At 48.8% G+C, this 25,086-nt stretch overlaps 1 protein-coding gene across 3 annotated transcripts in view; it reads left to right on the top strand.

Moving 5' to 3' along the window:
- The window catches only part of LOC134984843 (oocyte zinc finger protein XlCOF7.1-like), a 37,615-nt gene extending 12,854 nt beyond the window's left edge, over positions 1 to 24,761 (top strand). For 2 of the 3 annotated variants that reach the window (XM_063950315.1, XM_063950314.1), the window contains exon 6: positions 24,200 to 24,761. In XM_063950315.1, coding sequence (XP_063806385.1) covers positions 24,200 to 24,750 — 551 coding nt within the window. In that variant the 3' untranslated portion in view covers positions 24,751 to 24,761. The remainder of the gene's footprint in view (positions 1 to 24,199) is intronic. The other variant, XM_063950316.1, reaches the window with a different exon arrangement.
- The last annotated feature ends 325 nt before the right edge of the window (positions 24,762 to 25,086 follow it).

Genomic DNA, 25,086 nt, shown 5'->3' with positions numbered 1-25,086 from the left:
CTGTGTGTCACCAGCCCAGAGATCTGACCAGTGTCCTCCCCACACTCTCTGGTGTATCTCGTACATCAGGAGCCATCAGCCCCTATTATACTCCTGCTCTCCCCTCACATCATGTCACTGTGTGTTACCAGCCCAGAGTTCTGACCAGTCTACTCCCCACACTCTCTGGTGTATCTCGTACATCAGGAGACATCAGCCCCTATTATACTCCTGCTCTGCCCCTCACATAATGTCACTGTGTTACCAGCCCAGAGATCTGACCAGTCTCCTCCCCACACTCTCTGGTGTATCTCATACATCAGGAGCCATCAGCCCCTATTATACTCCTGCTCTCCCCCTCACATCATGTCACTGTGTTACCAGCCCAGAGATCTGACCAGTCTCCTCCCCACACTCTCTGGTGTATCTCATACATCAGGAGCCATCAGCCCCCTATTATACTCCTGCTCTCCCCCTCACATCATGTCACTGTGTGTTACCAGCCCAGAGATCTGACCAGTCTCCTCCCCATACTCTCTGGTGTATCTCATACACCAGGAGCCATCAGCCCCTATTATACTCCTGCTCTCCTCCCTACATCATGTCACTGTGTGTTACCAGCCCAGATATCTGACCAGTATCCTCCCACACTCTCTGGTGTATCTCATACATCAGGAGACATCAGCCCCTATTATACTCCTGCTCTCCCCCTCACATCATGTCACTGTGTGTTACCAGCCCAGAGATCTGACCAGTCTCCTCCCCACACTCTCTGGTGTATCTCATACATCAGGAGCCATCAGCCCCTATTATACTCCTGCTCTCCCCTCACATCATGTCACTGTGTGTCACCAGCAGCCATACTGTGTGCTAGCAGTACCTCTGCCTATAGTATTACATGCCAGGTTTTCAATGAGCCGATGCACTTTAAAGTTCTTCAGCTGGGTGTGCTGGCTCCTCCCCTCTATGCCCCCTCCTACATCCAGTTTAGTAAAATGTAATACGGACGCTCTACAGGGGGATCCGCTATAGCCCTCTGTGTACACTGGCAGCGGTAGTGGAAACAGGCATTCATGTTACTTTTTACACCTGTTTGGAGACATTGCCAGTATAAATATCTGTAGCGCTCCAGCGCCATTACAGGGGGTGGAGCTTCCTTAGAGCGGCACCAGTGGCGTTTTGGCGCTTTCCTCTGCTTACAGCTGCAGCAGCAAGGACACAGTTCTTCCAGAGACTCAGTATACACAGGAAACTGGTACAGGGGTGTAAATAAGGGGAGAGCCGCTATTATACACACTTTACTGTCCTGAAAAGGACAAGACTCCGGTGTTACACTGTGATACAGACATCCTGCAGTCTTACTGAGTCTGTGCTGTTCCTCTCTCTGCGTCTCCTCACATACCAGTCTGGGCAGGCTTGCTATTCAATATACTTGTCTGTTTGTGTGGTTGATTGTTGTCTACTGTAAACATGGTAAAACACCAATTATGCAGTGTATGTCACACCAGATTCTCTCCCTCTGCGGTTGGTTCCCTCTCATGTGAACAATGCAGCCAGTCCTCCCAAGTTAGTTAGACTGGAGGGGGAGGGTCAGGAGCCATCCTGGCTCAGTGACATAAAAACCATGATGACAGACATGTCATCCCAGCTCACTGCTAATAAGCAAAAGACACAACAACTGCAGCAGGCTGTAGCAGACCTAGCTGCAAGGGCAGATAATAAACAGCCCCCTCTCCCTATTTCAGGGTCACATAAGCGTGGGCTGCCTGATTTACTCTCAGAATCTGAGGCTTTCAGTACACACTGAGGTGTGATCGCGCTGCGGGGCGAGCTGATAGTCACATTACCCAGGACACTGGCAGATACAGCCTTACAGGGGTCTTACCCATCGTGTAAGCATAAAAAGTACCTCAGGCCAGTATAAAATGCGGGAAGACCGTGCGCCATTAAGGGGGCGGGGCCTTCACCATGAGCGTATTCAGCAGCTCACCAGCGCCATTTTCTCTCTACAGCTCACACAGAAAACGCTGGCAGGGAAGCGCTGCCCCTCCACATCAACTCCAGACTACCTCAGCGGTACCAGGGGGTTATAGAGGGGGGGGGGCAGCAGTAGTTATATCCTTACTAATACCCTACTAAGGGTATTTAGTCTGCACCTGGCTAAGTTATTTGTTAGCTACAGGGGCTCTATGTGGCTGGTGTCCTCATTCCTCTGTGTCTCTCTAAAGGGTTCTGTGTGGAATTGTGCTTACTGCATATACTCGTGTGTGTGTGTGTGTGTGTGTGTGTGTGTGCCTCACATTACAATGTCCCAGGAGTGTGTTTCCTGGACAGCAGAATGTTTTTCCTCCGCAGGGGGATCACTACAGTGTACTCAGGACAGTACACATTCTCAGGCTACTGGGTCTGAACCTCCTTGGTTGGACTCCATAAGGGGGAAGATTACTAATTTCTCTGACGTCCTAGTGGATGCTGGGAACTCCGAAAGGACCATGGGGAATAGCGGGCTCCGAAGGAGGCTGGGCACTCTAGAAAGATTTATGACTACCTGGTGTGCACTGGCTCCTCCCACTATGACCCTCCTCCAAGCCTCAGTTAGATTTTGTGCCCGGCCGAGGTTGGATGCACACTAGGGGCTCTCCTGAGCCTTTAGAAATAAAGTATAGATTTAGGTTTTTTATTTTCAGTGAGACCTGCTGGCAACAGGCTCACTGCAGCGAGGGACTAAGGGGAGAAGAAGCGAACCTGCCTGCTTGCAGCCAGCTTGGGCTTCTTAGGGTACTGGACACCATTAGCTCCAGAGGGATCGACCACAGGCCCAGCCTTGATGTTCGGTCCCGGAGCCGCGCCGCCGTCCCCCTTACAGAGCCAGAAGCAAGAAGAGGTCCGGAAAATCGGCGGCATGAAGACTTCTGTCTTCACCAAGGTAGCGCACAGCACTGCAGCTGTGCGCCATTGCTCCTCATACACACTTCACACTCCGGTCACTGAGGGTGCAGGGTGCTGGGGGGGGGGGGTGCCCTGAGCAGCAATAAAAACACCTTGGCTGGCAAAAATACCACAATATATAGCCACAGAGGCTATATATGTGGTAAATACCCCTGCCAGATTCCAGAAAAAAGCGGGAGAATAGTCCGCGGAAAAGGGGCGGAGCTATCTCCTTCAGCACACTGGCGCCATTTTTCCCTCACAGCTCCGCTGGAAGGAAGCTCCCTGGCTCTCCCCTGCAGTCTACACTACAGAAAAGGGTTAAAAAAGAGAGGGGGGGCACTAAATTTAGGCGCAGTATACATTATATATAAAAAAGCAGCTATAGGGGACATAACTCAGTTAGTCCCTGCATTATATAGCGCTCTGGTGTGTGCTGGCATACTCTCACTCTGTCCCCCCAAAGGGCTTTTGTGGGTCCTGTCCTCGTTTAGAGCATTTCCTGTGTGTGTGCGGTGTGTCGGTACGGCTGTGTCGACATGTTTGATGAGGATAATGATGTAGAGGCGGAGCAGATGCCTTTAGATGGGATGTCACCCCCTGCGGGGCAGACACCTGAGTGGATGAGCTTATGGAAAGAAATGAGTGCACGTATAGACTCCTTACATAAAAAATTTGACGACATGCCAGCTCGTGCCTGTCCAGGCATCTCAAAGGTCTTCAGGGGCTCTAAAACACCCGTTACCTCAGATCACAGACGCAGATGTCGACACTGATACTGACACCAATGTCGACGACGATGAGTCTAATCTAATGCCCACTAAGGCCATTCACTGTATGATTGAGGCAATGAAAGAGGTGTTAAACATTTCTGATATAACTCCAGGTACCACAAAAAAGGGTATTATGTTTGGGGAGAAAAAACTACCCGTAGTTTTTCCCCCATCAGATGAATTAAATGAAGTGTGTGAGGAAGCGTGGGCTTCCCCTGATAAAAAAATTGGTAATTCCTAAGAAGGTACTAATGGCGTTCCCTTTCCCGCCAGAGGATAGGTCACGTTGGGAAACACCTCCTAGGGTGGATAAAGCGCTCACACGTTTGTCTAAAAAGGTGGCACTACCGTCTCAGGATACGGCCGCCCTTAAGGAACCTCCTGATAGAAAGCAGGAGGCGATCCTGAAGTCTGTATACACACTCAGGCATTATACTTAGACCAGCTATTGCGTCAGCATGGATGTGCAGTGCTGCCGCTGCGTGGTCAGATAAACTGTCAGAAAATATTGACACACTAGACAGAGACACGTTTCTGCTAACCATAGACCATATCAAAGACTCAGTCTTATATATGAGAGATGCACAGAGGGAAATCTGCCGGCTGGCATCTAAAGTAAGTGCATTGTCCATTTCTGACAGGAGATGCAGATGCCAAAAGTCACATGGAAGTTTTGCCTTATAAGGGTGAGGAATTATTTAGGGATGGTCTCTCGGACCTAGTTTCCACAGCAATGTCTGGGAAGTCAGCATTTTTACCCCATGTCCCCTCACAGCCTAAGAAGGCGCCGTTTTATCAGGTTCAGTCCTTTCGGACCCAGAAAAACAAGCGTGGAAAAGGCGGGTCTTTTCTGTCTAGAGGCAGAGGTAGGGGAAAAAGGCTGCAACAAACAGCAGGTTCCCAGGAGCAAAAGTCCTCCCCCGCTTCTTCTTCCAAGTCCGCCGCATGACTGTGGGGCTCCACAGGCGGAGCCAGGTACGGTGGGGACCGTCTCAAGAATTTCAGCGATCAGTGGGCTCGCTCACAGGTGGATCCCTGGATCCTTCAAATAGTATCTCAGGGGTACAAACTGGAATTCGAGGCGTCTCCACCCCACCGGTTCCTAAAATCTGCCTTGCCGATTGCTCCCTCAGACAGGGAGGCGGTACTAGCGGCAATTCACAAGCTGTATTTCCAGCAGGTGATAATCAAGGTACCCCTACTTCAACAAGGCCGGGGTTACTATTCCACACTATTTGTGGTGCCGAAACTTGTCGGTTCGGTGAGACCCATTTTAAATTTTAAATCCTTGAACACATACATAAAAAGATTCAAGTTCAAGATGGAATCGCTCAGGGCGGTTATTGCAAGCCTGGACGAGGGGGATTACATGGTATCCTGGGACATCAAGGATGATTACTTGCATGTCCCCATTTACCATCCTCACCAGGAGTACCTCAGATTTGTGGTACTGGATTGCCATTACCAATTCCAGACGCTGCCGTTTGGACTCTCCACGGCACCGAGGGTATTTACCAAGGTTATGGCGGAAATGATGATACTCCTTCGAAAGAAGGGAGTTTTAATTATTCCGTATTTGGACGATCTCCTAATAAAGACACGGTCCAAGGAACAGTTGTTGGTGGGAGTAGCACTATCTCAGGAAGTGCTGCACCAGCACGGCTGGATTCTGAATATCCCAAAGTCACAGCTGGTTCCGACGACACGTCTACTGTTCCTGGGGATGATTCTGGACACAGTCCAGAAAAAAGTGTTTCTCCCGGAGAAGAAAGCCAGGGAGTTGTCTTCTCTAGTCAGAGACCTCCTGAAACCAAAACAGGTATCGGTGCACCACTGCACGCGGGTCCTGGGAAAGATGGTAGCTTCTTACGAAGCAATTCCATTCGGCAGGTTCCATGCCAGAATTTTTCAGTGGGACCTGTTGGACAAGTGGTCCGGATCGCATCTTCAGATGCATCGCTTAATAACCCTGTCTCCAAGAACCAGGGTGTCTCTTCTGTGGTGGCTGCAGAGTGCTCATCTTCTAGAGGGCCGCAGTTTCGGCATACAGGACTGGGTCCTGGTGACCACGGATGCCAGCCTTCGAGGCTGGGGGGCAGTCACACGGGGAAGAAACTTCCAAGGACTATGGTCGAGTCAGGAGACTTCCCTTCACATAAATATTCTGGAACTAAGGGCCATTTACAATGCCCTAAGTCAAGCAAAATCCCTGCTCCTACGCCAGCCGGTGCTGATCCAGTCAGACAACATCACGGCAGTCGCCCATGTAAATCGACACGGCGGCACAAGAAGCAGGATGGCAATGGCAGAAGCCACAAGAATTCTCAGATGGGCGGAAAATCATGTACTAGCACTGTCAGCAGTGTTCATTCCGGGAGTGGACAACTGGGAAGCAGACTTTCTCAGCAGGCACGACCTCCACCCGGGAGAGTGGGGACTTCATCCAGAAGTCTTCCAAATGATTGTAAATCAGTGGGATCGTCCACAGGTGGACATGATGGCGTCCCGCCTAAACAAAAAATTAGAGTATTGCGCCAAGTCAAGAGACCCTCAGGCGATAGCTGTGGACGCTCTAGTGGCACCGTGGGTGTACCAGTCAGTTTATGTGTTCCTTCCTCTACCTCTCATACCAAAGGTATTGAGAATAATAAGAAAGCGAGGAGTAAACATAATTCTCGTGGTTCCGGATTGGCCAAGACGAGCGTGGTACCCGGAACTTCAAGAGATGATATCAGAGGACCCGTGTCCTCTGCCGCTCAGACAAGACCTGCTACAGCAGGGGCCCTGTCTGTTCCAAGACTTACCGCGGCTGCGTTTGACGGCATGGCGGTTGAACGCCGGATCCTGAAGGAAAAGGGCATTCCGGAAGAAGTCATTCCTACGCTTATTAAAGCCAGGAAAGAGGTTACAGCAAATCATTATCACCGCATATGGCAGAAATATGCTGCATGGTGTGAGGCCGAAAAGGCCCCAACAGAAGAATTTCAACTAGGTCGATTTCTTCATTTCCTGCAAGCAGGAGTGAATATGGGCCTAAAACTAGGCTCCATTAAGGTACAGATCTCGGCTCGGTCGATTTTCTTTCAAAAAGAACTAGCTTCAGTACCTGAAGTTCAGACATTTGTGAAAGGTGTGCTGCATATTCAAACCCCGTTTGTGCCTCCTGTGGCACCTTGGGATCTCAACGTGGTGTTGAGTTTCTTAAAATCACATTGGTTTGAGCCACTAAACACTGTGGATCTAAAATATCTCACGTGGAAAGTGGTCATGTTATTGGCCTTGGCTTCGGCCAGGCGAGTATCAGAATTGGCGGCTTTACCTTGTAAAAGCCCTTATCCGATTTTCCATATGGATAGGGCAGAATTGAGGACTCGTCCCCAGTTTCTCCCTAAGGTGGTGTCAGCGTTTTACCTGAACCAGCCTATTGTGGTGCCTGCGGCTACTAGGGACTTGGAGGACTCCAAGTTGCTGGACGTTGTCGGGGCCCTGAAAATATTTGTTTCCAGGACGGCTGGAGTCAGGAAATCTGACTCGCTGTTTATCCTGTATGCACCCAACAAGCTGGGTGCTCCTGCTTCTAAGCAGACTATTGCTCGTTGGATTTGTAATACAATTCAGCTTGCACATTCTGTGGCAGGCTTGCCTCAGCCAAAATCTGTCAATGCCCATTCCACAAGGAAGGTGGGCTCATCTTGGGCGGCTGCCCGAAGGGTCTCGGCTTTACAACTTTGCCGAGCAGCTACTTGGTCAGGGGCAAACATGTTTGCTAAATTCTACAAATTTGATACCCTGGCTGAGGAGGACCTGGAGTTCTCTCATTCGGTGCTGCAGAGTCATCCGCACTCTCCCGCCCGTTTGGGAGCTTTGGTATAATCACCATGGTCCTTTCGGAGTTCCCAGCATCCACTAGGACGTCAGAGAAAATAAGAATTTACTCACCGGTAATTCTATTTCTCGTAGTCCGTAGTGGATGCTGGGCGCCCATCCCAAGTGCGGTTTATCTGCAATACTTGTACATAGTTATTGTTAACTAAATCGGGTTATTGTTGAGCCATCTGTTGAGAGGCTCACTTGTTTCATACTGTTAACTGGGTATAATATCACAAGTTATACGGTGTGATTGGTGTGGCTGGTATGAGTCTTACCCGGGATTCAAAATCCTTCCTTATTGTGTACGCTCGTCCGGGCACAGTGTCCTAACTGAGGCTTGGAGGAGGGTCATAGGGGGAGGAGCCAGTGCACACCAGGTAGTCATAAATCTTTCTAGAGTGCCCAGCCTCCTTCGGAGCCGGCTATTCCCCATGGTCCTTTCGGAGTTCCCAGCATCCACTACGGACTACGAGAAATAGAATTACCGGTGAGTAAATTCTTATTATTTCTAATAAACTCTCCCATACTGAGAAGGAGACGCAGTATATGAGAAAGTCTGTGGATGACCTGATGAATAAAGAGTCAGCCCCCACACCTGCACCTCTAACCTCTCCCATTTATCCACAGAAGTGTACACTGGCCCAGATATTGCAGGCTGACACTGATGACGATGCTCAGATACAGGGGACGGTGAGGTGGATCTGGGGGGGGGGGGTGCGGCTCTTGCTCAAGGGGTGCAGGCTCTAATAGAGGCCATTAGGGATGTATTGCAGATCTCAGAAAAAGTAACAGTAGAAGAGGAAGAATCTTATTTTAATGTAAAAAAGATCCTCAGTTACTTTCCCTGCGTCAGAAGAGTTACGTTCTCTTTTTGCAGAAACTTGGGTAAATCCAGAGAAAAAGTTTAAAATCCCTAAAAGATTGCTCACCTCATTTCCTTTCCCTCAGGATGATAGGAAGAAATGGGAAAATCCACCGATAGTGGACGCCTCTGTATCTAGATTGTCACGTAAAATGATTTACCTGTCCCAGACGCAGCCTCCTTAAAGGATACGACTGACCGCGGAATTGAGACCACACTCAAATCTCTGTACACAGCTGCTGGGGTGGCAAAATGGTCAGGTAACCTAATTGATGATTTAGATTCTCTGCATAGGAGTGACATTACTCTTGCATCACATTCAGGACTCTGCAAACGTTATGGTGAAGGCCATGAAGGAAATTGGCCTGCTCAACGCACGTGTCAGGGTCCGCACGCAGAGGCTTATGGTTATGCCAATAGACTGCGGATGCGGATTCCAGGAGAAGCGTGGAGATCCTGCCCTTCACAGGTGAGGCCTTGTTTGGAGATGGACTGGATACCTGGATATTCAAGGCGACTGCGTGTAGGTCGACACATCTTCTTTCCGCAGCAACCCCAGCTAGAAAATCATATTCTGCCCCTACGTTGCAGTCCTTTCGGGCAGCAAAATTTAAAAACAGATCCAAAGGTTCCTCCACTGCCTTTAGAGGTGGTCGAGGAAAATCCAGAAAACCTGAAACTACAGGTTCTCAAGAACAGAGCTCAGGTTCTGCTTCCTGAAAGTCTTCAGCATGACGGTGGACCACATTGCCTGGAGAAAAGGCAGGTGGGAGAACGTTTAAAGGATTTCAGTCATATCTGGGCAACATCATGCTTAAGTCTCTGGGTCAAATATCTTATTGCCCAGGGATACAGACTGGAGTTTCAAGAACTCCCACCTCACAGATTCCTCAAATCAGGATTACCAGCTTCTCAGGAAGCAAGTACAATCCTGCAACAGGCAATTCAAAAGTTGGTTCAGACACAGGTCATTGTCCCAGTTTCACCTCAGCTACAGAACAAGGGTTATTTCTCTTACGTCATAGAGGATGCTGGGGACTCCATAAGGACCATAGGGTATAGACGGGCTCCGCAGGAGATAGGGCACCTAAAAGAACTTTGACTATGGGTGTGCACTGGCTCCTCCCTCTATGCCCCTCCTTCAGACCTCAGTTAGATTCTGTGCCCAGAGGAGAAAGGGTACAATGCAGAGAGCTCTCCAGAGTTTTCTGTTTTGAAGAATTTGTTAGGTTTTTTATTTTCAGGGAGTCCTGTTGGCAACAGGCTCCCTGCATCGTGGGACTGAGGAGGGAGAAGCAGGGCTGGCTTGTCAAGTTGGGCACTACTTCTAAGGCTACTGGACACAATTAGTTTCAGAGGGAGTCGGAACACAGGTCTCACCTGGGGTTCGTCCCGGAGCCGCGTCGCCGTCCTCCTCACAGATGCCGAAGATAGAAACCAGGTGAGTATGAGAAGGCAAAGAAGACATCAGGCGGCAGAAGACATCAGATCTTCATGAGGTAAGCGCGCAGCGGTATGCAGCGCGACATTGCTCCCAGTCACACACACAAGCAGGTACTGAAGGGTGCAGAGCGCAGGATACTGATCTCTCCCCTGCTGAACTTCACAGGCTGGAAAAAAGAGGAGGGGGGCACTTTGGCGACGCAGTGAGTGGGAATTAAGGTTATACAGGTTGAGTATCCCTTATCCAAAATGCTTGAGGCCAGAGGTATTTTGGATATGGGATTTTTCCGTATTTTGGAATAATTGCATACCATAGTGAGATATCATGGTGATGGGGCCTAAATCTAAGCACAGAATGCATTTATGTTTCATATACACCTTATACACACAGCCTGAAGGTCATCGTCTCCTGACACAGCGGCCCTTAAGGACCCTGCAGATCGCAGGCAAGAAACTACCTTAAAGTGTATTTATTCTCATACGGGTGCTGTGCCAAGACCGACAATTGCGTCGGCATGGGTGTGTAGCGCAATTGTAGCTTGGACAGATGAGCTGACAGATCACTTTGATAATATGGATAAGGATACTATATTCTTAACTCTAGCCCATATAAAAGACGCAGTCTTATTTATGAGGGATGCTCAAATGGACATTGGATTGCTAGCTTCTAGGGCCAATGCCATGTCTATCTCTGCGAGAAGATCCTTATGGACTCGCCAATGGACGGGTGATGCAGATTCCAAAAAACATGGAAGTACTACCCTATAAGGGATATGTATTGTTTGGGGATGGGCTGACGGACCTGGTTTCCACAGCTACAGCAGGTAAATCAAATTTTTTACCATATATTCCCCAACAGCAAAAGAAAGTACCACCCTATCAGATGCAGTCCTTTCGGTCGCACAAGTCCAGAAGAGGTCGGGGATACTCTTTCCTTGCCAGAGGTAAGGGCAGAGGCAAAAGAGCACCTGCTTCGGCAGGTGCCCAGGAACAAAAGTCTTTCCCGGCTGCTCCAAAACCCACAGCATGACGCTGGGGCTCTCCTGAGGGAGTCCGCACCGGTGGGGGCACGTCTTCGACTTTTCAGTCAGGCCTGGGTCAGATCAGACCTGAATCCCTGGGTGTTGGAAATAGTTTCCCAGGGTTACAAACTGGAATTCGAGGAGGTGCCCCCGCGCCGATTTTTCAAATCGGCCCTACCAGCTTCCACATCGGAAAGGGATGTAGTGTTAGCTGCAATTCAAACGCTGTGTATACAGCAAGTGATAATCAAGGTTCCCCTGCACCAGCAGGGAAGAGGTTACTACTCAACCCTATTTGTGGTCCCGAAACCGGACGGGTCGGTCAGACCTATTTTGAATCTGAAATCCCTAAACCTGTACATAAAAAGATTCAAATTCAAAATGGAATCACTCAGAGCGATGATAGCCACCATGGAGGAGGGGGAGTTTATGGTGTCTCTGGACATAAAGGATGCGTACCTTCAAGTCCCCATATATGCCCCCCATCAGTAATACCTGAGATTCGCTGTACTGGATTGTCATTACCAATTTCAGACGTTGCCGTTTGGACTTTCCACGGCCCCGAGGATTTTCACCAAGATAATGGCGGAAATGATGGTGGTCCTGCGCAAGCATGGAGTCACAATTATCCCATACTTGGACGATCTCCTGATAAAAGCGAGATCAAGAGAGAAATTGCTGAGCAGTGTGGCGCTCTCTCTGAGAGTGCTCCCAGCAACACGGTTGGAATAAGAGTACAGACGATACTCGTTGTCCCGGACTGGCCTCGAAGGGCCTGGTACTCAGATCTACAAGAGATGCTCACAGGAGATCCCTGGCCTCTTCCTCTGAGGGAAGACCTGTTGCAACAGGGGCCCTGTGTATTTCAAGACTTACCGCGGTTCAGTTTGACGGCATGGCGGTTGAACTCCGAATCCTAGCGAAAAAGGGGATTCTGGAAGAGGTCATCCCTACTTTAATAAAGGCTAGGAAGGAGGTGACGGTTAAGCATTATCACCGTATCTGGCGAAAGTATGTGTCTTGGTGTGAAACCAAGAATGCACCTACGGAAGATTTTCATCTGGGTCGTTTTCTCCACTTCCTACAGACAGGAGTGGATATGGGCCTGAAATTAGGCTCTGTTAAGGTACAGATTTCGGCCCTCTCGATTTTTTTTCAGAAGGAGTTGGCTTCTCTTCCAGAAGTCCAGACGTTTGTAAAGGGAGTGCTGCACATCCAGCCTCCTTTTGTGCCTCCAGTGGCACCGTGGGACCTCAACGTGGTGTTGCAGTTCCTAAAATCACACTGGTTTGAACTGCTTAACAAGGTTGAGTTGAAATTTCTTACCTGGAAGGTGGTCATGTTGTTGGCCTTAGCATCAGCAAGGCGAGTGTCAGAATTGGCGGCTTTGTCACACAAGAGCCCCTACTTGATTTTTCATGTGGATCGAGCTGAATTGAGGACACGTCCGCAATTTTTGCCTAAAGTGGTTTCTTCGTTCCATGTGAAACAACCTATTGTGGTGCCTGTGGCTACAAGTGACCTGGAGGATTCCAGAGCCCTGGACGTAGTCAGGGCCTTAAAGATTTATGTAGCCAGGACGGCTAGAATTAGGAAAACAGAGGCTCTGTTTGTCCTGTATGCAGCCAATAAGATTGGCGCACCTGCTTCGAAGCAGACTATTGCTTGCTGGATCTGTAATACGATTCAGCAGGCTCATTCTACGGCTGGATTGCCGATACCAAATTCGGTTAAGGCCCATTCCACTAGGAAGGTGGGCTATTCTTGGGCGGCTGCCCGAGGCGTCTCGGCATTACAACTTTGCCGAGCGGCGACTTGGTCGGGGTCAAACACTTTTGCTAAATTCTACAAGTTTGATACCCTGGCTGATGAGGACCTAGCGTTTGCTCAGTCGGTGCTGCAGAGTCATACGCACTCTCCCGCCCGATTGGATGCTTTGGTATAAACCCCATTGTCCTTACGGAGTCCCCAGCATCCTCTAGGACGTAAGAGAAAATAAGATTTTAAACCTACCGGTAAATCTATTTCTCCTAGTCCGTAGAGGATGCTGGGCGCCCGTCCCAGTGCAGAAACTCTCTATATAGTTGTTGCTTAAATAAGGGTTATGTTACAGTTGACATCGGTCTTGGACCGTTGCTGTTATTGTTCATACAGTTAACTGGTTTTGTATGATCCAGGTTACGTGGTATGCTTGGTGTGGGCTGGTATGAATCTTGCCCTAGGATTTCTAAATCCTGCCTTGTAGTGTCCATCTCCTCTGGGCACAGTTCTCTAACTGTGAGGAGCCAGTGCACACCCATAGTCAAAGTTCTTTTAGGTGCCCTATCTCCTGCAGAGCTCGTCTATACCCCATGGTCCTTACGGAGTCCCCAGCATCCTCTACGGACTAGGAGAAATAGATTTACCGGTAGGTTTAAAATCTTATTTTTTCCAACCTGTTCGTAGTACCGAAGCCGGATTGTTTGGAAAGCCCATCTTGAACCTAAAATCCTGAACCCATACTTATGAATATTCAAATTCAAGATGGAGTCTCGGTGATCTCAGGTCTGGAGGAAGGGGAATTCCTGGTGTCTCTGGATATCAAGGATGCATTCCTTCATATTCCGATCTGGCCATCTCATCAGGCTTATCTAAGGTTTGCAATACAGGACTGTCACTACCAGTTCCAGGCCCTGCCATTTGGCCTCTCCACAGCACTGAGGGTGTTCACCAAGGTCATGGTAGAGATGATGATGCTTCTCCTCTATAAACAGGGAGTGAACATAATTTCATACCTGGACGATCTACTGATAAAGGCATCCCCCAGGAAGAGGTTGTTACAAAGCATTGCCCTCTCAACTCAACTACTCCATGATCACATGTGGATTCTGAACCTTCCAAATTCACACTTGGAACCGACAAATAGGCTTCCCTTCTTGGGAATGATACTCGATACAGAAGTACAGATGGTGTTCCTTCCATTGGAAAAGGCATTGGTGATCCAGTCAATGGTCCGGGATGTCCTGAAGCCAACTTGGATATCGGTACATCAGTGCATTTGCCTACTGTGGAAGATGGTAGCCTCCTACGAGGCACTGCAGAACGGAAGGTTTCACACAAGGTCCTTCCAGCTGGATCTCTTGGACAAGTGGTCCGGATCGCATCTTCACATGCACCAGAAGATACGCCTCTCGCCGAAAGCCAGGATTTCACTCCTCTGGTGGCTACAGACTTCTCACCTGATTGAAGGCTGCGGCTTCGGGATTCAAAATTGTATTCTACTAACCACATGTGCAAGCCTCAGAGGTTGGGGAGCAGTCACCTAGAGGGAAAACTTACAGGGAAAATGGTCAAATCAAGAAGCCATTCTTCCAATAAACATTCTGGAACTTAGGGCCATATACTATGCCCTTCAATAAGCGGCACATCTTCTTCAAGATCAAGCCATTCAGGTACAGTCGGACAATTTGACGGCGGTGTCGTACATAAACCGGCAGGGTGGAACAAAGAGCAGAGCTGCAATGTTAGAGGTAACAAGAATTCTCCTCTGGGCAGAAAAACACGATGTGGCATTGTCGGCAATCTTCATTCTGGGATTAGACAACTGGAAAGCAGACTTCCTCAGCTGAAGTGACCTACACCAAGGAAGGTGGGGCCTCCACCCAGAGGTGTTCGGTGACGTGACAAGTCGGTGGAGAATTCCTCAGATCGACATAATGGCCTCTCATCTCAGCAAGAAGCTCAGGTGGTATTGTTCCAGGTCGAGAGACCCACAAGCAGTGTCGGTGGACGCGCTGGTGACTCCGTGGGTTTACCAGACAGTGTATGTGTTCCCTCCACTTCTGCTCTTCACAAAAATTCTCAAAATAATCAAAAAGATAAGGATTCAGGAGTTGCTCCTAGAGGATCCGTGGCCTCTTTACGAGGACCTTCTGCAACAGGGGCCGTTCATCTACCAAGACTTACCACAGCTACGTTTGATGGCATGGAAGTTGAGCGTCAGATTCTAGCCCGGAAAAAGGATCCCGTACAAGGTAATTCCAACCCAGGAAGGGAGTAATGTCTAAGCATTACCATCATATTTGGAAAAAATGTGTCTTGGTGTGAATCCAAGCAGTTTCCTGCGGTGGAGTTTCAACTGAGATGTTTACTTCTCTTTCTGGAAGCAGGTGTGGATGTGGGCCTTCACCTGGGCTCTATAAAAGTCCAGATTTCGGCCTCGTCCATTTTCTTCCAGAAATAATTGGCTGCCCTCCCCGACATTCAGACGTTTCTTAAAAAGGGGTTCTGCACATCCAACCGCTCTTTGTGCCTCCTACAGCACCTTGGGATCTTAATGTGGTGTTGCAGTTCCTGCAATCAGATTGGTTTGAGCCTTTACAGGCGGTGTTGGCCTTCGTGTCAGCAAGAGGTGTGTCGGAATTGGGGGCGTTGTCTCATAAGAGCCCATACTTAATATTCCATGAGGATAGAGCTAAACTCAGAACGCATCAGCAATTTCTTCCTAAGGTTGTGTCGGCTTTTCATATCAACCAACCTATTGTCAGTGGCTACTGACACCTCGGCTACTTCAAGGGCCTTGGATGTTGTGAGGGCCTTGAAGGTGTATGTAAAGCGGACAGCTCATCAAAGGAAATCGGATGCGCTATTTGTGCTTTATGATCCCAATAAGATTGGGTGTCTAAGCAGACAATTGCTCGCTGGATCAGGCTTACTATCCAGCATGCTTATTCCATGGCAGGATTGCCGGTTTTAAGATCTGTACAGGCCCACTCTACTCGTTCAGTGGGTTCTTCCTGGGCGGCTGCCTGGGGTGTCTTGACTTTACAACTTTGCAGAGCGGCTACCTGGTCAGGTTCGAACACGTTTGCCAAGTTCGATACTTTGGCCTCTGAGGACCTTCAGTTTGGTCAGTGTGTTCTTGTTCTACAGGAACCTCAGCACTCTCTCACCCGGTTTGGGAGCTTTGGTACATCCCCATGGTACTAAATGGAACCCCAGTATCCTCTAGGATGTAAGAGAAAATAGGATTTTAATTACCTACCGGTAAATTCTTTTCTCGTAGTCCGTAGAGGATGCTGGGCGCCCGCCCAGTGCTTTGTGTTTTCCTGCATATTTACTAGGTTAAGTATTGTTGGTTCAGCTGTTGCTGTTCCTGTTCAAGTTTGCTTAGCATGGCTTTCCTCTTGTTATGTGTGTGCTGGTTCGAATCTCACCACTGTCCTTGTATATCCTTCTCTCGAAGTATGTCTGTCTCCCCCGGCACAGTTTCTAGACTGAGTCTGGTAGGAGGGGCATAGAAGGAGGAGCCAGCCCACACTATTAAATTCTTAAAGTGCCTTTGGCTCCTAGTGGACACGTGTTTACCCCATGGAATGAAATGGACCCCAGCATCCTCTACGGACTACGAGAAAAGGATTTATTGGTAGGTAATTAAAATCCTATAGCTGGTGTATCACAAAGACCTGTGATAGCGGGTTGCTGGATGACACATGCCATTCACACATGGGCGGGTCAAATTCAAGAGGTCCTTGCAGGAGAAATTTCCCTGGTAACTACAGTGACTCTCATAAAACACAATCAGGACAGTGCACGCATCTTGTGTGACTCTCTCAAGGAGATAGGTGCTATTAACGCTAGGACTACTGCCATGGCAGTGTTGACGCGCAGAGCTTTGTGGCTGCGTCATTGGATAGCGGACGCAGATTCCAAGCGCAGTGTGGAGTCTCTTCCTTTTTCAGGGGAGTGGCCATTCGGGGTTGAGTTGGATACGTGAATTTCAAAGGTTACTGCGGGGAAATCCACGTTTCTCCCCTCCGGGGCCCTGCCGGCTAAGCGTTCCTACCCAGGGCTGTCTACCCAGTACTTTCGGACTGCCAGGTTCAGATCAAGAGCCAGATACACCTGAAACGCGGCGAGAGGCACTAGAGGCAAGACAAAAAAAACAGCCGCCGCAGGTTCTTGGGAACAAAGCACCAGTTCAGTTTCCACGAGGGCCTCAGCATGATGGTGACCCCCCCATCCTGATGGGATCTCGAGGTGGGAGCGCGATTGTATTACTTCAGCCGCATCTGGGAAAGCTCCTGCCAGGATGCCTGGGTAAAGGATCTCATTTCTCAGGGCTACAAGCTGGAGTTCAGCAGTGCTCCTCCCCAACGATTTTTCAAGTCAAGCTTACCAGTTTAGGAAGATACATGAGTTACGCTGCAACAGGCCATTCTAAAGTAGGCCCAGTCCCAAGTCATTGTTCCAGTGCCACTACAACAGGGAAAGGGTTACTACTCCAACCTGTTTGTGGTACCAAAACCGGATGGTTCGGTAAAGCCCATTTTGAATCTAAAATCCTTGAACCCTTACCTAAAGGTTTTCAAGTTCAAGATGGAATCCTTGTGAGCAGTGCTTGCGGGTTTGGAAGAACAGGAGTTCATGGATATAGAGGACGCTTATCTCCATATCCCAATTTGGCCGCCTCACCAGGCTTACCTACGGTTTGCCCTGCTGAACGATCACTACCAGTTCCAGGTGCTACCCTTCGGCCTGTCCACAGCTCTGAGGGTCTTCACGAAGGTGATGACAGAGATAATGTTCCAACTCCGAGTCTAGGGGATCAGTATTGTCCCTTACCTAGACGATCTCTTGATAAAAGAAAGATACCTGCCTTTGGAAGAAGACGCCCTGCTGGCGTTGAAACGCGTTAGGATACAGGTGCTTATTGTTGCTAACCTCACTTGGAGCCTCATCCAGCTTTACTCTGTGCGGGAGATCTGCTATCTTCATTAATATTGCTACTACGGTATACCACTGATTACGGACCAGCCGCCGCCTGAGTGTTCATCCATCTTCTATACACACTGGCAATTGCAGGGAGGCTCAATCGGAGCTGCCCGTGGGAGCACAGGTCAGCCGCCTGCTGTTGAGAGCCCATACATTGTACCACGCAAGGTAACAGCCAACCGTCCGGATATTGCAGCCGCGTGTCAGCTATACACAGCCGCATTTCATCCAGTCCGGCGGTCACTTCAGGTACGGCTTTCCACTCCCCGTGCAGGAGCCAGCGGCTGACCGCAGCAATATTGCTCCGGGCTCTCCCCCTTGTCACAGCGGCCAGTGGTTTACCAATTATGCATTTGCTCACAGCATCAACTACATGAGTTTCTATTTTATGTTATAAAAGTCCGGTCTACTACAGGTTCATTGGATTAAGCTCACAGTTATCTATGATCAGGACTGTTCGGTATTCATGTGGACCAAGTGAGTTTATGTATGTCTACACAGACTTTTTCTTTTAACAGATAATATTCATTTCTGTTGGTAATATTCTATTTAAAGTGATATCCCTGGGGTCATAAGCTCTGGAATAGTACTAATTTGTACTTCTGTTATAAAATTAGCAGTAGGTCTATAATTATAGAGATGTCATTCTAAAGTGTGTATTTTACTCCCGGGAGAATTGTTGTTATCATAATACATTTTATGCATTCAAATAAATGCTTTTTTATTTGATTGTCTAGCGCAACTTGGTAATTTTTTCTATCTAAGTGTGCTTTTGGGGATTGGCATTCCCTTCCCAAGCTGCTGCTGATAATCATCTATACACCACCACTCACTTAGCGCTTAGCTAATTTTCCCCTCGATCTCTTGATAAAGGCTAGATCCAGGGAGCTTCTGTTGTGCAATATAGGCCGCACTATTCAGCTTCTGTCACAACATGGGTGGATCCCACCTGGAGCCTACTCAGCGGCTCCTATTACTGGGAATGTTTCTCAATGCAGTGGCTCAGAAAGTGTTCCTCCTAGAGGTCAAGGCAAGGACGCTCCAGGATGTGGTCCGAGAGGTTCTACGACAGAATCGGATCTCCATCCATCTTTGCATAAGATTGTTGGGAAAGATCTAAGCCTCATACGAGGCGATCCAGTATGGAATGTTCCAGGCCAGAACATTTTAATTGGATCTCCTGATATAGTGGTCCGGTTCACATCTTCAGATACCCCGGATCATACACTACCGTTCAACAGTTTGGGGTCACTTAGAAATGTCCTTTTTTTTTTTTTAAGGAAAAGCACTGTTTTTTTCAATGAAGATAACATTAAATTAATCAGAAATACACTCTATACATTGTTGATGTGGTAAATGACTGTACTAGCTGCAAACGTCTGTTTTTCAATGGAATATCTACAGAGTTGTATAGAGGCCCATTTCCAGCAACCATCACTTTAGTGTTCTAATGGAGGTTAGGGTTAGGATGTGGGTAAGGGGGGTTAAGTTTAGGCACTGCTGGTGGGAGGTTAGGGTTAGGCTGTGGGTAAGGGTGGTTAGGTTTAGGCACTGCTGGGGAGAGGTTCGGTTAGGCTGTGGGTAAGGGTGGTTAGATTTAGGCACTGTTGGGGGGAGGTTAGGGTTAGGCTGTGGGTAAGGGGGGGTTAGGTTTAGGCACTGCTGGGGGAGGATATGTTTAGGCTGTGGGTAAGGTTTTGGCACTGTTGGTGGGAGGTTAAGTTTAGGCTATGGGTAAAGGGGGTTAGGTTTAGGCACTGCTGGGGGGAGGTTAGGGATAGGCTGTGAGTAAGGGGGGTAGGTTTTGGCACTGCTGGGGGGAGGTTAGGTTTAGGCTGTGGATAAGGGGGGTTAGGTTTAGGCACTGCTGGGGGGAGGTTAGGTTTAGGCTGTGGGTAAGGGGGGTTAGGTTTAGGCACTGCTGGGGTAGGTTAGGTTTAGGCTGTGGGTAAGGAGGGTTATGTTTATGCACTGCTGGGGGGAGGTTAGGTTTAGGCTGTGGGTAAGGGGGTAGGTTTAGGCACTGCTGGGGGGAGGTTAGGTTTAGGCTGTGGGTAAGGGGGGTTAGGTTTAGGCACTGCTGGGGGGAGGTTAGGGTTAGGCTGTGGGTAAGGAGGGTTATGTTTATGCACTGCTGGGGGAGGTTAGGTTTAGGCTGTGGGTAAGGGGGTAGGTTTAGGCACTGCCGAGGGGAGGTTAGGGTTAGACTATGGGTAAGGGGGTAGGTTTAGGCACTGCTGGGGGGAGGTTAGGGTTAGGCTGTGGGTAAGGGGGGTTAGTTGTCGGCAGTGCTGGGGGGAGGTTACGGTTAGGCTGTGTGTGGGAGAGTTACGTGTCGGCAGTGCTGCGATTGGGGTGCCGGTGTGGTTTCTCATTTCTAGCCTTATATGATGTAGCCCTGGCTCAGATCACTTGTATAAATGCTTTTGACGGAAGCAGACGTTTTAGGCAGCTTGACAGGATGATCCCAGACGTAACGGGTGCACCACAGGTAGCAGCAGTGCCTGCACATTAGATTCATGTTATATTCTCATAGATCCTTAGCTTGGTCTAGTTGTGAATGGCGCTGGGAATATCCGGGAAACTTACTGTAGTGGACGCCTGAAATAACCACTGAGGTCGGCTACAAGCCCATGACACTCCCAGAAGACACACAAGGCATGCAAGGAAAGCCACCACCCAAGCTCAGCCACCCGCTCCTAGGCTACTTACCCTACCCCATAGCACTTACGCTGTCACCGGCGCTCACCTCCCGCCCGCAGCACAGCGTAGAGCAGCCGTAGAGCCATCTTCACTTTCTGCCCGGCCCCCGTGTGAAGCTGCGGCTGCATGTGACCAGGAGGGGGAGGCACCGCCAGAGGACTGGTAGTGGTAAGGCTCCACCTCCTCTTTACAGGCAGGAAGCGCAGTCAATTGAGAGCCAGTAATTGGCTGCAGCGGAGCGCGTCCTCGGGGACCCACACGTTTTTGAAAAGTGAGTCCCCGTCCTCTGATCTGGGTAAAATACGCGCTATAGCGCGTATTTGCGTACACTGTGTGTGTATGTATATGTGTGTGTGTGTATGTGTGTATATATATATATATATATATATATATATATATATATATATATTAAGCAACAATGTGGGTCATTCCGAGTTGTTCGCAAGCAGCTGTAGTTCGTTCGTTGCGCATCGATCAGGCAAAAAATCGGCACTTCTGCGCATGCGTATGCGGTGCAATGCGTATGCGGCGCAATGCGCACGCACGGCGTTCTTTTACAACGATTGATGTAGTTTCACACAAGGTATAGCGACGCTTTTCAGTCGCACTGCTGGCCGCAGAGTGATTGACAGGAAGAGGGCACTACTGGGTGTCAACTGACCGTTTTCAGGGAGTGTTCAGCGTGCCAGAAAAATGCAGGTGTAGCTGGCAGAACGCAGGGCGTGTTTGTGACATCAAAACAGGAACTGAACAGTCTGAAGTGAGTAGTGTCTGAAGCTACTCTGAAGCTGCACAAAAAATATTGTAGCCGCGCTGCGATCCTTTCGAACGCACTTCTGCTAAGCTAACATAAACTCCCAAAGAGTGGCGGCTTAGCGTTTGCACGGCTGCTAAAAACAGCTAGCGAATGAACAACTCGGAATGAGGGCCAATGTGTATAGTGTATTTGAATTGTATTTAAGGTGGAATGCACTTGGTTGTGTGTCCCAGGAGGGGGGAATCCATTACTGTGTAGCCCAGGCATGTCCAAACTGCTGCCCTCCAGCTGTTGAGAAACTACACATCCCAGCATGCCCTGACACAGCTTTAGCATTCTCTGACAGCAAAACTGTCAGGGCATGCTGGGATATGTAGTTTCACAACAGCTGGAGGGCCGCAATTTGGACATGCCTGGTGTAGGCTGGTGGATTCCCCCAGTACTTTCCCCCCAAAATGGAATGCCTTCCTCTCTAGCCTCCCACATGGAAGTATCACGAGGAGAGAGAGGAGCAGCTCAGCTTTAAAACAAGCTGAGTGGTTTTCTGGAGCTCCTTAGGGATCACCTTTGGTGGACAAGAAAGCCTGACCGGGGATCTAGGCTGCCCATCTCTGGAGCCCAATTTTAGGCTGGAGATGGTGAGCTGGGTACCTGGGCAGATTCCTGAAAGTAGTTTAGATGGGAAAACCTTCCCCCAGCCTAGACTGAGCGTTACCAGGGCGGATAACAACCCTCCGGGATGGGACGGTCAAAGGAGAGTGACTACTCCCCACCGTCCATAGAGGACAATGTTAGCTGTGCATGTGGCCAAGGCATGCACATCACATGGGTAAACAATGATTGGTTGAGAACAGCACGGTGGACTTACCGCCTGTGGTATGTGTATTGGCGTAAGATAAAAAGAGGAGGGCTGTGAGCCTCCAGAGGTATTGTACCATTTTCACTCTGCTGTAAACATCTTGCTGTATTGCTGTTGCCACTAGCAATAAGGAACAGTCTTTTTTAAGACTGGGTGAATAAACATCTGCCTCAAGATGACCGCTTCATCTTGTGACCTGCAGTGCTATGCCAAACATAGTTCCGTTTTCCGGCTGTCCAGGGTGCACTCAGCGTCTCCAAGCATCGCCTCCCACCAGCTACTGTGCAGAGGCCAAGTCCAGCGACTAGTGGTGATTCGTCGACACCACACAGGTGTGGTAAGACAGCGTGTTGACACATATAGAGCAGTACCATGGTTCCAGACTCCATAGCGACAAGGAGTCTGGTGGTGGCAGTGTAGTACCCGCCCACTACGCAGTGGGTGGAGTCAGTAATAGGCGGTTACTGATGGTAATGGGAATCCCCTAATTGATCAGATCCCGTGTAACCTAAACATCCATTCTGTGACTGGGGCGGAACGCGAGGCAGGGTGAGGGCTTTCATACAGAACCATCCAGTCACAGAAATTGCTGGCATAGCGGTGGGATAATCCTAGGTGGCTTTTCGGTCACCTGATTGGAGAAGATGAGTTTGGAGAGGAGTAACTGCAGGGCAGGAGAACGCACAAGATGACGGTCTTCAGTGTATCAGGAGAAGGGTGTGGATATCCCTTTCAACGCGTCCAGAAGCGTCATGAGGGCGGCAGTCGTGAGCTTGGAGGAGTCCCGCCGGGCGGAGGTAGAGAGTGCTAAGGGCATTGGCATTGAAGAGGGCAGCCTACCAGTGGACCTTTGTACAGAACCGGTGAGACCCACAAGCCCCACCCTCTCTATCAGCAGCAGCCATGTTTCATACCTAGCAGGGCCGGAGGTCCAACGTCCCAGGTGGGGCCACACGGATACCTTAGCAGATCGGCTAGTGGAATTCGGAGAAAGGGCAACGGAGCAAGAGTGCTTGATCATCACCTCACTTTCCAATATCACTGCCGGGCTCCGGTGACTTTGCGCAGCCCGTTCTGCCCCCAGGAGTAGCGGAAGAGCCAGTGCTCCCACCTGAGGCAAAAGTGCCTCCAAGTCAGGTATTCGGAGCGTGCAGGAAAGACTGGGCACACTTAGCTCCAGAATACAGCCCGTGGCTTCAGCTGCGTCACTAGGCTGCAGCAGTGAACGGTGCCCGGAGTGAGCGGCTTTAGGGCAGGAGAAGTGGGGTATTTAATAGATTGGGTCTTGGTCCCAGTGGTGGCTGAGAGCTATCAGGTAGGGTAGATAAGAAGCCACATAGTAATGAAAGCTCCAGAAAGCACCTCTGGATGGACTCAGGCCCCTCTTATTTATTATTTATATACTAACAGGGGTGACAGGTGTGGTACATCCCTGCAAAGGCAGATCCAATCTCTTTCTCATCAGACTCTGCTGTCTTCCCTGCACTCTCACTCAGATGTTCACTGCTGCCAGTAGCACACGTATGAGAAGCAGAAGTATGGCGGCAGCAGTATAGATTCTGATATGTAATTCTCTATATCATACCATACACACATCTTCCTTATTACTACTGAGAATATAGAGGTAATACACTGATTATGGGGGTTTAACAGTGGATTATAACCTAGCAGATGATGATTACAGGGTATTATATGGTGTATTGCATGTAAAATACCTTGTTCCACACCTACTCTGCTGTAGCAATATACGTTATATAAGGGTGAGTAACACATGTACAGGCTTACCAGCGTATGAGCACACACATAAAGGAATGCTACATTACCAAGGCTTCCAGGAGTAATGTTAGGAGACATTTCTCTGATCCATCAGCTCATATGACTGATGTTATTGTTCATCTAGAATCTCCAATTCATACGATCTGTTCCCCATCCATTGTTTTACATTGGTGCTGACATAGGACTTGGTGAGTGACTACATCTCCATTTATACTTCATAGTTAGTTACCAGTACAAGAGAGAGATATATCTAAGTCTTATTATAATATTACATTTGTTATTGTGAGTGTTCTCAGGAGGGTGGACAAAATGATCGTCTGAGACACAATATTATAAAGCCTTCATTAAAAGTTATGTTTTATTATACACACACATTTACAATTAACTGTCCCAGAGAGTCGTCTTCTCCTATTGTTTACAAGATTAATATTGGTACAGAAAATGTCACATTTCCATAATGTATTTTATTTCCAGCAGATGGACACACCGGCAGGAATATCTCAGAAGGACATCTAATGTTATCCCCGGATTGTGACATAAAAGATAATGACAGCAGACAGGATTCTCCAGGAGATAACCCCATTACCCCAATTATACATCCAGCTCTATCAGCTGATCCCTCTGATCCTGGGAAATGTTCTCCTGATCACTCTGATATTGGTGCATCTGTTACAGCTCTGAGAGTAGATACAGTGTTTCCGTGTAGTATAGATGCCAAATGTTTTACACAGAACACAAAGCCTATTAACCCACACACAGGTAAGGCAGGTGAGAGGCCATTTCTATGTTCTGAGTGTGGGAAATGTTTTACATACAAATCAGCTCTTGTTACACATCAGAGAAGGCACACAGGTGAGAAGCCATTTCCATGTTCTAAGTGTGGGAAATGTTTTACATACAAAACGACTCTTGATGCACATAAGAGAAGTCACACAAGTACACCACCATTTCTTTTTCATCCACTAGGGGTCACTGGAGTACTCTTGGGATATGGACGGCTTCCACCGGAAGAAGGCACTGAATAAATTAATTTTTGAGACTACACCTCCCCTCCATATCCTCGGGCACTTCAGTGTTTTTTCTGTGCTCGACACAGTTAGAAGGCATAGTGGAGCTCGTCCACAAAGTATTGGAATTTTTTCTTTTTTATTCTAAGTTTTTCTTCTTTTCAAGATTTCCACGTTCTTTCCCCCCTTCTAACAGGCGTGGGTCAGGGACAGTGGAAGCGGCTGAGATCAGCCGTGAGTGTCGGACCTCTCTGTAAAGAGCTCCCTCACTCCACCTGCAGGCTGCCTGCAAAAAGCTGGACGGAGCTTGGATGAGAAGCCCCGTCATAGACTTTGGTCACGGTCCAGGTATGT

This window comes from Pseudophryne corroboree, assembly GCF_028390025.1.
Source record: "Pseudophryne corroboree isolate aPseCor3 chromosome 3 unlocalized genomic scaffold, aPseCor3.hap2 SUPER_3_unloc_86, whole genome shotgun sequence".
NCBI classification, from domain to species: Eukaryota; Metazoa; Chordata; class Amphibia; order Anura; family Myobatrachidae; genus Pseudophryne; species Pseudophryne corroboree.
Note: the sequence above shows the minus strand (reverse complement) of the source record. Positions and strands in the feature narration are given on the sequence as shown.